Here is a 16123-nt window from a genome sequence, read left to right as displayed (position 1 = left end):
ATATACACCCAATATACACCAATAAATACAATATACACAATACACACGATATGTACATGAAGAAGGGCAAGTTTGCACATGGTCAGGAAGAGCAGGAGTTGTAGAGTCTGACAGCTGCTGGGATGAAGGACCTGCGGAACCTCTCCTTCTTACAGCGAGGATGTAAAAGTCTGCTGCTGAAGAAGCTACTCAGAGACCCTACAGTGTCGTGCAGGGTCACTTGAGGTTGGCTCCAAAAGCAAGTCAATCCCCATAGACTCCCATGTTAAAATGACCAGCTTTTACAGCAGAAATAAACATGTTTACAGCCTGGTACAGGTACAAAAAATGGTTTTGGTCTCTATAGCTATTTTCCTCCTTCATGACAACTTTACAGGGGTGAATTTTCCTCCTCCATTTAAATTTTATAGTAGAGTAGAGTTATGCATAATTGAGTGCGTGGCAAACCAGCATGCAATGAAGTCTCAGCTCCACACGCTCCACCTCTTTGCCCTTTTTTGGATTAGCTGAGAGTAAGGCAGAGTCAGGCACTGCCAAGATGGCAAAGGCGGAGCAGCCCACTCTCAGCTTCAAAACCACTCTTCAGAAATGTATGCGGGCTTAGAGCCTCTCGTCTGATTGGCTCACCCACCTGTTGTTACTAGAGCTCCAGAGAGAAGCCTGAGAAAGAGATTTAAAACTATATTGAGATGGTTTTTAGCTCTGAAAACCACAAATATATCTTCTTATGGATCAACACTTCAAATAAAACACAGGAAAAGTGTAAAATATGACACCTTTAACTTAACAATTGTAAAAACATCCGGTTGCTCTACATGTTGCCATCACACCCACAGCTCCTCCCTCTATGAAGCTGAAAGAGGAGTGTGGGAGAGCTTCTTTCATTCTGCTCACATTTAACTGCTGTTGGTACCATTCAGTGTGTAGGGTCAGGTCTGCGTTTATGCCACAACCTACCGCTGCATTTTGAAAAGAGGTTTTACCTAATTTCACAGCAGAGGTGATATTCATGGAGAAGCATTCATCGGCAGTGAAAAGCCTGAAAGTGCAATATGAGTTTTGCTTCAAATGACCCCTAGTCAGACACTGAATGAAGCTGTGAACTGTAAACTTTTTTTTTTTAAGGGTCTCAGATCTCTGCAGACCTATGACGACAGATGGTACAAAACATTTCTTTGACCCTGGAAACATTTTTTGTGCACGGAGAGAAGAAAAGAGAAGCCTGAGGAGACATTTTGTCATTGTCAAAGCCACACAGCTCGATGGATGAAACAATATACTCGTACCTGTGGGGCTGAAGATGTCACAAAGAGAACATTTTTTATTTAAAGTAGTTATCAATGGTAAGTGGGAGATTTTTGTGGGTTTTTTTTTTTTTTGTTAGTTTTTTCTGGCCAATGAGCCACAATGGAAAACAAGCTAACCCTCACCCACCTTAATTTGAAAGATTTCAAACACTTGATCTTCTTATGTTTAGCCACTTGTCTGTGGGAGGCTCGAAGTTTCAATAGCTGCTTTGAGTGCACAGGAGTCATGTGTCTGTGATGCAAATAGGACACACTCTTTTTCAGCTGCTGATAATGTTACTGCATGAACATCTTTTGATTTATTCAGAAGGTGTGTCTGTTGTTCCACATTAAGCTCCAACATGACTGGATGGCTCTTCATGTGGAAATAATGTAAAATATGTTGAATACAGTAACTCTTCTCTGAAGAGATATGACATCTCCAAAGTTATTCATCTTGTTTGCTGAATAGTGTCATTGTCTTCCTTCTGGAGCTTTTGTGGGCACACTTTTTTAAAGATTGCGGTACATTCTGTCTGTTTGAATTTTGAGCATGCAGTTTTCTCCCTGTGCATCTTGTTGAAAATCAAGTTTTTAATCTTGTTAACATGTCCATAAGATTTTTTTATATAATACAATGGATATCAAATAAGCAGTCAGTTTTCCAACTTGGAACTGCAGTGAACCAATAAGAGTCTCATAAAAATGGATTTAGACAGCCAGGGTTTCATTTGCATATAACCATAGACTGGATGTTGCCTCCGTGACATCACACATAGGTTTCTGAAGAGCAGTTTTGAGGCTCAGAGTGGGCTATTCCGCTGTCGCCATCTTGCCAGTACCTGACCCCGACAAAATCCCAGCTAATCCAAATATGGGCAAAGAGGAGGTGTGTGTGTGGAGCTGAGACTTCAGTGTATGCCAGTTTGTGGCAAACATATGTTCTTCACCCACCTGTCACTCAAAGCGGCATGCCCTCAATTATTCAGAACTTTTAGCCTCAATAAAATGCAAACAGGTGAGTTATATAAAAATTCACCCCCTGTTGACCTGTCGTCATGAAGGAGGAAATTCGCCGTAGAGACCAAAACAATTTTTTGTACCAGGCTGTAAACATGTTTATTTCTGCTGTAAAGTTTTACATTTTTTTACTTTGTATGTAGGAAAACCATGTTAAACTAAATATTTTTTACATAGTTTAGAATAAGTCTAGCATGTTGTACAGTATGTATAGCTCAACTTTTATTTCTTGGAGAACATTACACTGTGTTGGAAGAAAGAAGGAAGTCATGGTTAGCTGTTTCTGTTAATGCTAAGCTAAAGGAATCATCTCCTGGTTCAGACACTATATTCAAATGACAAAGTATTCATTTTAGGCTCATTTCAGATTCTCAGGTAAAAAATGTGTAAGAGGGATGACTGAGGACGTGATATAGATGAGCTTCAAGTAGTAAATTATGTAGGCCTGCTCATGGAGCTCCTTCTTCTTCCTCCTTGTTATTAAGCTCCGACCATGAAGAGGCAATAAGTGAGGTGCACTATTCCAGCACCAACTGAATCCTAAATGAGGAATGAGCAGTGTTGCTCTCTGGGAGGAGCTGCTGATGTAGAGCTGCTGGATATGTATCTGTGCAACAGGATGGAGCTGGACCACCAGTGTTTAGACTGCATGTTATGTAAAAAAAAAAACATATACAGTATGAAGCATGTAGTTTCATTAATGGTCAGTCATGAATAATTACTTTAATTTTGTACTTTGTATTAAGTTTACACTATTGACATGTTCTGTCTCATCAGCAGATCCTTATTAGGTTCAATGTAGCCTGCTACACACACACACACACACACACACTCTTCTGCCAACATGTGACAGCTCATTCAAGCCGACACAGTGCAGACCGGCAGTGTGTGAATAATTCAAAGTGATTATTAATATTTGAGACTGAACAGCTTGGCGGATGAAAGAGTCATCAGATGGACTCCTTTCATCCTCCCTCCTACCTCTGATAATGGAGAGAAGAAGAAGAAGAAGAAGCGCAGTGAGAAATGGAGAGAAGGAAAAGTCTTGTGAGAGTTGAGCATGGGAAGAGATGAAGAAAGCAAGAAGTAACGTGTGATCGAAGAAGGTGAGAACAGAAAATGAGCTTGTGATGAACTCAGTTTTGATGAAGTCAAAAGGACAACATCATCTGCAAAGAAATTATCTTATGACTCAATGCTGCATCACATTCCACTGTTCCTTTATTGAGTGACACAAACCTGATTAGGCTTATGAGCAATTGTCACACAAGAGCCATGTAGCCTTTAGATTATCGACCTAACCCTTTATTTGTGCATAAAACAACACAGGTCATCCAGGTAATAACATCAGAAAATAAGGCATCTTTTCTTTCCAATCCATAAATATCACACAGTCAAAAGTCTAGAAATAAACAAAAGTGAGTGAATCCATCAATATTTATCGTTTATGGAAATCTTTCATCTCCATAATGAAGGAATACTTTCATCAACAGCCATAGTACATTTTCAGATTTAAATGAAAATTCTGACAATTTAAGACTTATTTTTATGTCATTATTGGATCTCTGCTTGTGTTAAATGAGCAACTCTGAGGTTGCACTAAAGCATAGCAGCGCTTTGAGCTAAGTGGTAACGTCAGCATGTCAAAATGCTCACAATGACAATGCTAACATGTGATGCTAAGGATGTTTTCATTGTGCTGTACACTGTGCTTTTATGCAAGTTCTACTGCCTTCTGCAAAGATAGTGCTTTAGTAATTTGACTACTTTATGCTTATCAGAATGACATAATATATGAATCATATCAATCTAATATAAGAAAACAAACATTTTATTATGTTTACAAGTCACTGACTTATCTAGAATTCAAGTCAAGTCTGCTTGTGTATGCGTGTGTGTGCAACTTAAGTGCATTCTCAGCAATGACGATATTGTAACAACCATGATCATAATTTCTTTTTGCTACTGAGCTTGTGATCCGTCTACTTGTAGATGTGTGATGTTGATCTCCCTCCTTTGTGATACAAAATGGAACCACTGTTGGATGAATTTCAAAATATTGACCCTGTAGCCCTCAATTATAGACGACGCACCTGCAAATTCAGCACATCATTATCGGCTGCAAATGTGCTTCCTGGGAAGGTTCAGAGGGGTAATCCATTAATTGCATTTATTAATTACAAGTTCATCAATGCATGCAAATAAAGGTGAAAGATGAAGAGGAAAAAAGACTGAACAGAAACAGAAAAGAACAGAAGACCAGAAAGAGAGAATATGATCTATGTATGTGAGGAAGTCAGAGGAGTGATTTGACAGGGTTTTTGTTATTTACTTATCTTTGTCATATTGGAAAAACTGAAAATGGGATTTCTGGTCTCCTTTGTTATAGGCCTAACAGTGCAGATTCATAGAGGTGCAGAAAATGAGGCAAAACAACACTGATTTGAAAGTGAAGAGCTTTTACTTTGAATAGATGGCAAAGTGAAGTCTGGACTAATGATCGTATTGAGCTTTTTATTTGCGTTCTTGACAGTGATGAAAAACTGAATAAGGAAGTTAAGGCAGAGAGAACATTTTAGCTAAGTAGCATTAATGTTCAGCTGGAATTACATCAACTGAATTCAAGTGAGAAAATTTGTTTCAGGCTGACAGCAAATTAGCCAAAGATACTGTCAGTCAACTGTATGTGACTTGTGTTTGCAGTCTGTGGTAATGGAGGTAATGGAGCAGCTTGAGCTTGAACCACACATGAATCATCAGTGATCTCATAAGATCCAAACCAGTGAATTGTCTTATAAGGTTTTCCACAATTCATGTTCACCTTACCCGTCTTACCCTCAAAATAATCACCTGCACATTATTCAACACATTTTATTTTCTTTTTCTTATACTAGCTTGATTATCAATTACTAACTGGCTTTGCTATATAAGTTTCGAAGGGAACTTACTTGTTGCAAAAATGACATAACATCCACTGGCATTTATTTTTTAATTTTATTAATTTTCAATGCATTTTCAATGTATTGCCCAGGACTTTGACAGGACTTTTAGATCAGTATTAATGTTTGAAGGTTTTAGTTTAAACACTTTTCAATCTCAACATGGCTTCTTATATTTAACCAAGACCGCCATTTTTCTCTGCCCTGCCACAAGACATTGATTTGAGTTGTTGTAACTTAACCATTAAATCGTTTATTATGCTTTAGTTGGTGGGGGTAGATCCTCTACTTTAGCTTAAATAAATGAAATATGTTCACATTGAACAGTTTGAAGATAAGATTATGGGTGGCATTATATTTGCTCCAAATCACTGTAGTCAATGCACAGTAGTTGTATATCAATATAATTTAACAGGAAACATTAGGTGCTCACACCTCAAGTCACCAGCCTAGAATCACTGGGAATTACAGAACATTCAGAGGGTCATGGATTGAGCAGGCCATGATTTACATCTAGTGTTAACGTTCAGTGTGGGAAGGACTTACATCTTAAAAGAGCTATTTGTAACTTTTGCTATCGCTACATAGCCAACATTAACATTAATAGCTGTTTACTTACCAGTCAAGAAGAAATGTTGCGGAGTTCAACATCAAACTTTATTCCTTTACTCACCAAGAGCTATCTCCAGGAATGGAAAGCAATGCCAGTGTTAACACTTGTTTCTATCACATTTTCTCATATACTGAAGTTAGCATTTTAACCAGCTAGCGTCAGTCTGGTCGGACCGTCTCATCTTTTTCCAATACCGAGTCACTGTAGCATCTAGTCTGCCCTGAAAAAGTAGCACAGAGGGCATATTTTAACCACTTGTCTTGTAATTCAATAATGGTGAGCTGTTAATGCTAACACTGGCTTTGTTGCAACAGTCAAACCTATAGATATCTCTTTTAATGTAGAAAGAAAATATAAATGTGGAGGTTGGGGTAGCAGGTTGGCATCTCGCAAATCTGACTTTTATATGGGACTCGGGAGTTCATATCCAAACACGTCCCTAAATGCCACCAATTTTTTTGTTGCCTAAGCGTTACCATAGTTGATTTGTTTTGGAGAATCTTAAAATATGAACCTTGTGTCTCGCAGTAGGGGTCGGAACTGCAGTCATATTCTGGTATTTGCTTGCAGATTGAAATTTGTTCAGAGGATTATACCAGCTTAAGTGTTTATTGAAGAAGACAGAAGTAGTCAAAAGAGAATTAGAGATAGAGAGCGGAGGAATTAGCCGGCATGAGGGAGAGTGACAGGCATAAAGCAGTAAACCCTCTTTGATGTAATGGCTAAATATTTCATGTTTATTTAGGAGATTGTGGAATTCCTTAAGTGCAGACAGACGATAATGAATGCTAACAACACCGAGTCTAAGAGATCAGTCTTGTTTCAGCTGCGTTTCAGGAAAGTCAATAAGATGCACTGACCAGATAGAAACATCAGGACTGTGTGCTGAGCTTCCAGTCTGATCCAGAGAAAGCTTTGATCCAGTGTTTAAGTCACTGGTGAATCCCTAATGAGGATTAATTTAATAATGATTAGTTAATTAACTGACTAGGTTATTATAAAAAAAATGACATTAATTTAGATGAGATTAAAATTGATTTAAATTTGTGACTAAAAGGTTCGCTTTCAAATTAAAACAATACTCACATGTACATAATGTACACTGACCATTGACAGAGCAATTGGTTGCTGAAGAGAGTTTAATGTGATACCAATTAGTAGTTATTAAATGTGGAATGAGGACTGAACTAAAGAAAATCAAGTTCCTCTCACTAGTTTCTTCCAGGACTTTCATCTTCCTCTCATGGTCTTCCTTATCTAATGGAGTTTGCTGGGTTTCTGCAGTTTCAGGCTCAGCTGATGACAGTAGTTGGGTTGTTCACTCGTGTTGCCAGGGAAACAGCACTGTCAATCATATTTGATCAAAAGAAACCCGCATGGCCTTGATGAAACAGATTTTCTGAGCTCTTAAAGTTATTGATTCATAACCCAAGTTTATTTTCAGACCACTTAGTCACAAATATTTAATTTTCTAGAGAAACACATGAGATTTTAAACAATTTTTTTCCATTTCTTCTTATATGAATGATTAGACATATTTAGATCAAAATGTCCCATCACTTTATTGTTTCATGGCACAAAGATCTTGACACAGGACATGGATCTCTGCCTCTGTATTTCATCGTGATGATTTGGCTTGTCTGTAGAAACACGAATGAGTCATTTGTCTACCCTTATTTTGTGAACACTTTGTGTGCTTTTCCAGTGTGCATGTAAAATAAACAAGATGTTCCTGTATCATCAAAGTAACTACAGTGATTCAACCCCTCGCATGTTGTCTCAACCGTAGAGCTGAGTTTCCCTCTTTGAAACTAAATCAGAAAAGACAACTGTGCATATGCAACACACTTCTCATACATGACTGTATGTTACTGACTGGAGCCTCTCTTTGCTCGAGGCTCGCCTCTCTGTCCTTTCTTTTCTCATGTTGCCCTTTTTATTTCTCTCCTTCTCTCTGCTGCTGCCAGGAGCATTGAACTCATAATTATAATGCAATTATACTTTCACTAAATGACAAAGAGGGAGACAGAAAGGAAGGGAGAAAGAGAAAATGAGAACAGGGAAGGGAGCTGAATATCGGGAGACATTGTGAATAGAGATGGAGAGAAAAAAACAGAGGTTGTTTTTGGGTCAGAGAGACAGAAGGCCAGGAGACAAGAGAGAGACCCAGAGAGACTAACGGAGAGAAGACAAGATGTTCTGGAAAAGAAAGAGAAAGACAGCGATAGAGGGTTTGGAACGACTCTGGTCCCTGATGTAAAGAGGGCAGGATAGCTGAACAGCCATGAAATATTCCCTCTGAAGATTCGCAGCCTGCCTGCAAGTCTTCAGTATGTAGAGAGAGGGGGTGGGGTGGGGTGTACGAGAGAGAGAGAGAGAGGTGGTGGAGGAGGACAAGGACAGGAAGGCAGAGAAAGAAAGAAGATGATTTGGAGGAGATGAAGAAAGCTGTAGAGGAGGGAAAAAAAGATGGAGGAGAATGAAATGGAGGGAGGGAAGGAGGGAAAGAGCGGGGTAGGTGGAAAGAAAGGCAGGAGTTGAGGAGAGAGGGAAGAGTGGAGTGAGAGCTGGACTGAGAGGAGATGAAATGTATTCAAAAAGTTAGGGAGGCAGCATTGAAGTTACCGGTATGGCGGATGGTTAGAGAGGAGGAAAGAAGCTGAGGGACAAGTTAGGATGGGATGGAAGTGATGAAGAAGGAGGAGAGACATTGATGGGAGCATGCAGAGAAGGAGGGAGGTAGAAGAGAAATATGGTGGAGAGCAAGAGTTAAGGGGAATGATGGGGGAGAGGAAAAAGAGAAAACAAGTAGAAAAGACAGAAAAGAGCAGATGAAGACACAAAGGGAGAAAGTGGACTATAAAAGGTCTGAAAAGTTCTTTAAGAAAAGTCTTAAAGTGATCCAAATGCAGGTGTTAAGACTGTATCGACAGATTCTTCACATTGAGTAATACACTATAGAGAATTAAAGAGTAGGTTCAAATATTCTATAATTACACAATACTCACATACCATCATGGATCGGTAAACGGGCCTACCGGTCCAGGAACAGGTCCAGGGGCCTAAGGGGTGAATATGAACATTTCTTGATACAGATACACATAAATGGCCACAAAGAGACACAAAATGACCACAGAGAGATGCAATATGACACAAAACAGTCTCAAAGAGACTCCAAACAACTAGAAGTAGTTGTGAGCAACCGCAAAATGACTGCAGAGAGATGGAAAATGCCTTCACAGAGAGAAAAAATGCAGAGAGATACATGTTTTCTGTCTCTCAACTGCACGATATAACTTTGATGACAGAAGGAATACAACACTTTGAAGGTGATTAAATATTCACTAAGATAAATGACCTGCTGTATTGCAGTTAAGGCTTTTGTCTCTGCAAGTTATTAAATGACTTGAAAGTAATGGCTGCCTATAATGAAACTTACATACATAGTCCTTTATATTTTGCTTTTACAGCAAATCTGACCTACGTGCATGTATTGGATAGTCACAAATAAGATTAAGCTTTATCTTGATTAATATTATGAAAAACATGGTTTTGGTTTCACAGTTGAATATGGGTGCAGCTGTTCTTGTGTATTATATGACTGTGTTTTGGTGATTGAGTGTTGGATTTGATCCCAGGTGTAGAATGTTCTAGAAGTCTTGAAAACATCTTAAATTCAGCTGCTTCCTCAGACCTGCAGATATGATGCAGACTGAGGCAGGAAGTATGAAAGGAGTCAGAGAGAGTTGAGGGTGTGGAGACAGATAACAAGTGGAGAGGAGGAAAGATACAGAGAACTAAAAGTCAGAGGAAGGTAATGAGAGGGATAAAAGAGTGAAAGACAGATGTTGAGATGGAAGGGAATAGATGAGTGAGAGACCTAAAAAAAAAAAGGAGAAGGGTGTTGAGTTTGGTGAACATCTTCTAAAATTGGAGATGGGGGGGGGACAAAAAAAGAGGACATGGGGAGGGAAAAAGAGGCAGAGGAGGAGATGGAGAGAAAGGGGAGAAAGAAGGAAGGGGATGTGTTGAGGAGAAGAACCGAGAGTGCAAAAGAGCTTGAGGCCAAACTGAATGAAGGGGGGGAGGAGGAGGGCGAGGAAACATTTGACTGCAATGCGTTTTTGTAAAGTTTTATGCAGGGCATCTGAAGCAGAGGAGCCCTCAGTTTGTTCTCAAGCCAAAGAGGGAAAAAATCTGCAATGGACACGCCCACACACACTCAGATAATTAGTGGCTAATTAATGTCTTGATGAATTTTTATTTTTATTTATTTTTTTATTTTTTATTTTTTTAAGATTCACATTCATTTTTCTGTGGAAATGAGGATTAATCCTGATATTTTTCACTTTACGACCTCAGACAATCTGCCTTCAACCAAAGAGATCAGTAGTCTATATATCAACCAGAGTCTGAAGGCAGAAAGTAAACATTTCTATATATTTGTGATGAGTTCGTTTGACCTAAAAACTTCAAAGTATCAAACATCGACCACAACATACGAAAAAAACCCAAAAAACATGAGATACAGGTAAGATGAAATAAAAATGAGGGAAACCGTCCAGTCAAACCAGACTCTGCAACATCAGATCCGAAGTGTTCCTTCCCGGTTAACAGATACTTGAGAGCTAAACCTCAACAGGAAACAGGAAACCAAACAAAGTAGCAAATCACAAGGTGACATCAGAATACTGATCCCCTATCTGACCAAGACCATGTCACCTGAGGGGAAAGGAGAGATCCGGACAGAAGCCGCAGAGGCCCAGCAGAGTTGGCAAATAACACCCATGGCTTTAAATATCAACATCAGAACAAATGATACCTCATACTCTTTTTTTCAGCCATGGAAGTTGCAGAGAATATTACTGCTCCCCAGAGGAAGAACCCTTTTGGTTGTAATAACCCCATGACATTCCTCAGGGGGCAACGTTAGGACAATCTTTTAATAAATCTGGCTGGGATATAGCTCACATGATGTTAGCTCAGTTTCCTCCAACTATAGACTTAGTATCGGAATATTATTAAACGTATATAACATATAATTCAAACTTGGTAACAAAAGCCTAACGTCACCACAGTCTGTACTCTTTATTGCATTGCCAGGTTGAGGGGCTTCATTACCGCTGAAACTACAGATGTTGACAGTGTCCTCACTCCCACTACTGCCGGGTGCTTCGGATAAAAGCCTCCACACCAAATCTCATTACAACCAGCAGTTTGAGCAGCAGCTCCTCACAAAGACACTCTGTGCATTCTAATGGTGCGATGCACCTGCAGCCACACACAGTGTCTCTGTTATGCAGACTGGATTAAACCCTGAATTGGCTGCAGAGGCTTGATTATGGTGTTACAGGTGTGTGTGTGACCTCCAGTAAAATGAGCTTCCTGTCTCAGGATTTTCTCACTTCACTGAACTTGTGTCTGTGTGTGTGTGTGTGTGTGTGTGTGTGTGTGTGTGTGTGTGTGTGTGTGTGTGTGTGTGTGTCTGTCTGTCTGCTTCCTGTCTCCTCAGATACACCAAGATGAAAACGGCCACTAACATCTACATCTTCAACCTGGCTCTGGCAGACTCTTTGTTCCTGGCTACTTTACCTTTCCAGGTAGGAATTTATCAACAAGCTACACATACAGGAAAGAATACCATTTTTTTTTAGTCATTGATACATTTTTTGCACAGACTGACCTCTCAGGAAGAATGACAGCATCCAACGGAGCACATTTTGCAAGTTGCAAAATCCATTCTGCCTTTTTTGTTGAAGCCAATTTAAAAAAGCAACAATGCAGTGTGTGTGGGGTTTTTCTTTTTTTACTATTGTTGTTGCTAGGCAACCACTGAATCACCTGTCTTTAGTCACCCCCTTTGTTTTCACTCAGGAATTTAGGAGTTTAGTTGTTGGGTAATTGAACAATATTGAGATATCTGTGTACTGAAGGCGAAGTTGTATTAGCAGTTGTGGAAAGTAGTACATTTACTCTAAGTACTGTACGCAATTGCAATTTTGAGGTACTTGTACAATGAGTATTTATGCTTCTTTATACTTCCACTCCACCACATTTATTGTACTTTCTTCTCCACTACATTTATTTGACAGAGTTAGTTAAACAAGTAAGCAACTGTAAGGACTGTAACACTTCACTTTACTGAAGCACAAGCCTGCACTGTACTGGGCTCCCTCTCACCCTGGAGAAAAAGATGACCCCCATGCTTGTCATTTTATGATCCTATGGTCTTTATGGCATCACTACTTCCAAAACCTAAGACATTGTGACTTTTCATAACTGCTTTTAAATCTTCGCAACTCTATTCTTTTCCCTGTAAAACAACATATTTAATGTGTTGGTTTAAAATGTGCTGCTGATCGGTTCTCTTTACTCTGTGGCACAAAAATGCAGAAAAACTGATTGTTTGAATCAGGTTTTGCTCTCCTCTCAGCTACTGAACATTACATGGACTTTTATCAGTCACTGGTTGGTTGTGAGGTGTTATGGTTTTGTGCTCCACTGCACTAATTTGTTTCCAGTTCAGTGGATAATTAACTGTCCAGAGTCATATTTCAGCGGCGATGGAGCTCTCTGTTCTGCCTCCAGCTGCATTTCTATGTTCATTCTTTGTTTTCTGAAACGTTTCCAGGGCACTGACGTGTTTCTGGGCTTCTGGCCATTCGGGAACGCTCTGTGCAAGGCGGTGGTGTCGATTGACTACTACAACATGTTCACCAGCACCTTCACCCTGACAGTGATGAGTATGGACAGGTACGTGGCCGTCTGCCACCCTGTCAAAGCCCTGGACATGAGGACACCTCACAAGGCCAAGGTAAAAGCGTTTCATTTCAAAGTGAGATATTCATCCTTTTCAAAACCTTCACACCTCTGTTATCTTCCCTGAAAGCACCACTGACACCAGATCAGCTGTCAGCACTCAGTTCAGCCCTCTTCAGGCATTGCTGTCATGATTTGAGTCAGGTCATGAACCCCTTTAAACTGACTTTCTGTGTGTTGTTGTCATGTAGGAAAACTGAAAAAGAGAAACAGGCATTGTTATTCCTGTGCTCTGCTATATTGGCGGACTCTGTTTAATAACTGTGTCAATCTATATGCTACATCATCGGAGAAATAACAGTGGTTTAAATGTAAACTCAGACGTGATGATGACTTAGCCAAGCTTCCTGTTTGTTTTTACTTTAATTGATTTTACACCTCAGAGTCTGTTTGGTCTTGGAGAGTGCTAGTGCATATGTGAAACACATGTAGAACATCTTTTTGGAAATTACAAATTGATTATATTATTCTTATACCGCAATTATTTGAGTCTTGAGTCCCTGTCATGTCATTAGTCATTTTAGATTTGTAGACGTAAGGGTTCACCCCTTATCATTCCTGTGAAATTAGCCTAAAACGCCTATCCGAGTTATAGAGATACTGAATACAGAATCAATGTAAGTGCCACTGGCAGTGAGTTACAAGGGTTTCAACACACTCAAGTAGGTGTTTATTTCCGCCTGAATATTTATTTTTTTGAAAATAGATGCCTGCAGATGTGAGTTATGAGCCTGAAAACCTAATGGGACCACAGCGTAAAGCCTTACATGGTCCAAGCTCAAATTTGGTAACAATACCACATATTTACACATGTCTTCTATGGGTATGTTTAGACGTTTTTCCAAAAAAGGCCATTTGGAGACTCCACAAAAGACCCTAGGTTAAATGCTTTGGACAAAAAGACTCATAGTCTTGAAAGCTTGAACATATACAGTCATCATTTTGGGCTGTTATGAAAAGTGACAGTTAGAGGTATTCTATCCCATATCCAGATTCACTATCAGTATTGCTGACACAGAGTAAGTGAAACATAAACATTATAGAACTTTTTCCCTTTGTGGATATAAAAAGAGTAAAAATAAGTCGTGTGGCTGAAAATGTAATTTAAATAAAACAGACCACCGCAAACTATTCACAATTGACAGTTTTCAGTTCTTTGGGAGGGGTCTGTCTGTGTGTCTGTCCACACTATGAGACTTCATTGGGGTGAGTTGTGTCAATGTTTTAATTGTTTGTTTTTTAGTCATTGGTCTGACTGTACCTGCTGTTATGATCATGAAATGGTTTGTATCAATCAAATCACAAGAATCTAAGCTTTCCAAAGATATGCCACATGAGAACACACTTACACACTCAGAGTTGTGTACATACTGAAGTTGTGTTAAATTATGCATCTTACTATTTAATCACTATCTGTGTAAGAAATTAATATGTTTTTCACAGTAACGTTATCATTTCCTCAGGTGGTCAACATCTGTGTGTGGGTGTTGGCTTCGGCCTTTGGCGTTCCGGCCATGGTCATGGGAAATGTAGAGGAAGAACAAGAGCATAACAGTGAGTTATAAACACACACACACACACAGCTACATATACAGTATTTACATAGCCTACATGTACCTGTGCAGATGCTGCGAGTATACATGCACTGACTTGTACACGCACATGCATCTACCTTCACCACATGTGTACATATGAAAGAAACTTACAGCGTACCCAGTGATTTCAGAAAGTATTCAGACATCTTCACGACATTGTGTTGTAAAATTCAAGCAGATCAAATTGCACATTAACTTTCCCATTAGTCTGCAATCAATAACACACAATGACAAAGCGAAAACATGTTTTTTGCTCATTTATTAAAAGTCAAAAACTGAAATCTGTAATTTACAAAAGTACTCTGTGTTTAGGTGCTTCCTGTTTGCTTTAATTATCCCTAAGATGTGTCTAGAACTTGAATGGAGTCCATCTGTGCCACGCTGACTTGGACATAGTTTAGAAAGGGACACACCTGTTTGTCCCACAGTTCACACTGCAGGACAGTCCTAAAACCGAGACATGAAGTCCAAGGCTCTGCACAGTCTCACCATATGCTGTATCATCACATGCATTACACCTTTGACTGTGATAGTGTGAATTTTAATGACTAATTAATATGTAAAACATTACCCAGTTGTGTAACATACAGCATGGCTTTCACATATATATTTTAATATCTGCTGCTAGAAAAAGTGGGTGTGGGGGGGAAAAAATAGCTTCCAGCTGTATTTCAAGAGATTGCCTCAGGAAGTGTGATGTGAGTGAACCCGTTTACAAATGTCGTTGCTGTCCCAGTTTTTATAGCTTGTACTGCACAGCGTCTGACTAATAGGCTCAGTACACGTTATCATTGATGCCCCCTGTTTGCATCCACACGATGCTCGATGAAATGAAGCCGCACACAGCGGGCGCACGTTTATATGTGGACCAGAATAGAAACATTCTTAATGTTTGATCTCGTTCGTCAGATGCAAACCAATCATCAGAAGTGATGTTAACAGACCAATGAGATAACAGTGTGAGTCACTAGCTGTTACGATTTGATTATTGAAAGAGTGGGTCCAATTTCTGTAATGTGAGATTTTGCACATAGTCCGTACAGGTTTATTGAAAAATGACAGTTAAGCCAATTGAATGTTTTTACATCACACATCATATGTGAGTTACTAGCAATCACCATTTCCGTGATAAATATGCAGGGCTGAAATTAACAGAGGAAAATACAAATGAATTCAATACAACAGGATTCAATCAGCAGAAATACATAATTATAGTGACTCAGTTTCAGAGGAATTATCATACAAATAATGCAGAGCCACGATCCATTAAACTTGGAGTTTGCAAAGCATTCATTTTACAATGAGCATGAAAAAAGGGAACAAAGAAGCTGACATTTCCACGTACACATCAAACACAACCTCAGCATACTGGTGCTGGTAAAAAAGGATCCAAAGGTTCTTCTTCTTCCATTCACTAATGCAGTGCTGCTGCTGTCTACCACTCATCTGTTCAATCTCAGTCCTATCTCTTTGAGTAAAGACCTGGATCATTAAGAAAGAACAGAATCTGTTTTGTAATATTGTTGAAGTCCACAGTGGCCTAGAGCCTGGAGTGGCATTCAAACAATATTCCACAGTTTTTCCTTAGCAGACACTCCTGCACTGATGTATCCCACAAAAGTTCAAATCAAAGCATGAGATCTTACTCACAAATGGCTGGGAACAAAATGATATCTATGTTTAATTATCCCATGAATAATCTGCTTTAACTGGCCTCCGCGTTTTAATATTTAAATGATGCCAAGCGGCTTTGTATGTATTCTTTGTGGGTAGAAGAAAGGATATGCTAAAGACACAAATATAATAACTTCAGAGTATAATATAATAACAGAGTTCTCACTTAGCTGCTCT

At 39.3% G+C, this 16123-nt stretch overlaps 1 protein-coding gene across 1 annotated transcript in view; it reads left to right on the top strand.

Moving 5' to 3' along the window:
• LOC111235020 (delta-type opioid receptor-like) overlaps positions 1-16123 on the top strand; it is a 90921-nt gene that overhangs the window by 55451 nt on the left and 19347 nt on the right. Inside the window, exons 2-4 of the mRNA XM_022763304.1 lie at positions 11371-11458; positions 12490-12672; positions 14141-14231. Of these exons, the coding sequence (XP_022619025.1) occupies positions 11371-11458; positions 12490-12672; positions 14141-14231 (362 nt within the window). The remainder of the gene's footprint in view (positions 1-11370; positions 11459-12489; positions 12673-14140; positions 14232-16123) is intronic.

The sequence above is a fragment of the Seriola dumerili genome, unplaced genomic scaffold (assembly GCF_002260705.1).
Source record: "Seriola dumerili isolate Sdu_G_001 unplaced genomic scaffold, Sdu_1.0 BDQW01000468.1, whole genome shotgun sequence".
Lineage (NCBI taxonomy): Eukaryota > Metazoa > Chordata > Actinopteri > Carangiformes > Carangidae > Seriola > Seriola dumerili.
This window is presented reverse-complemented; position numbering and strand designations above follow the sequence as displayed.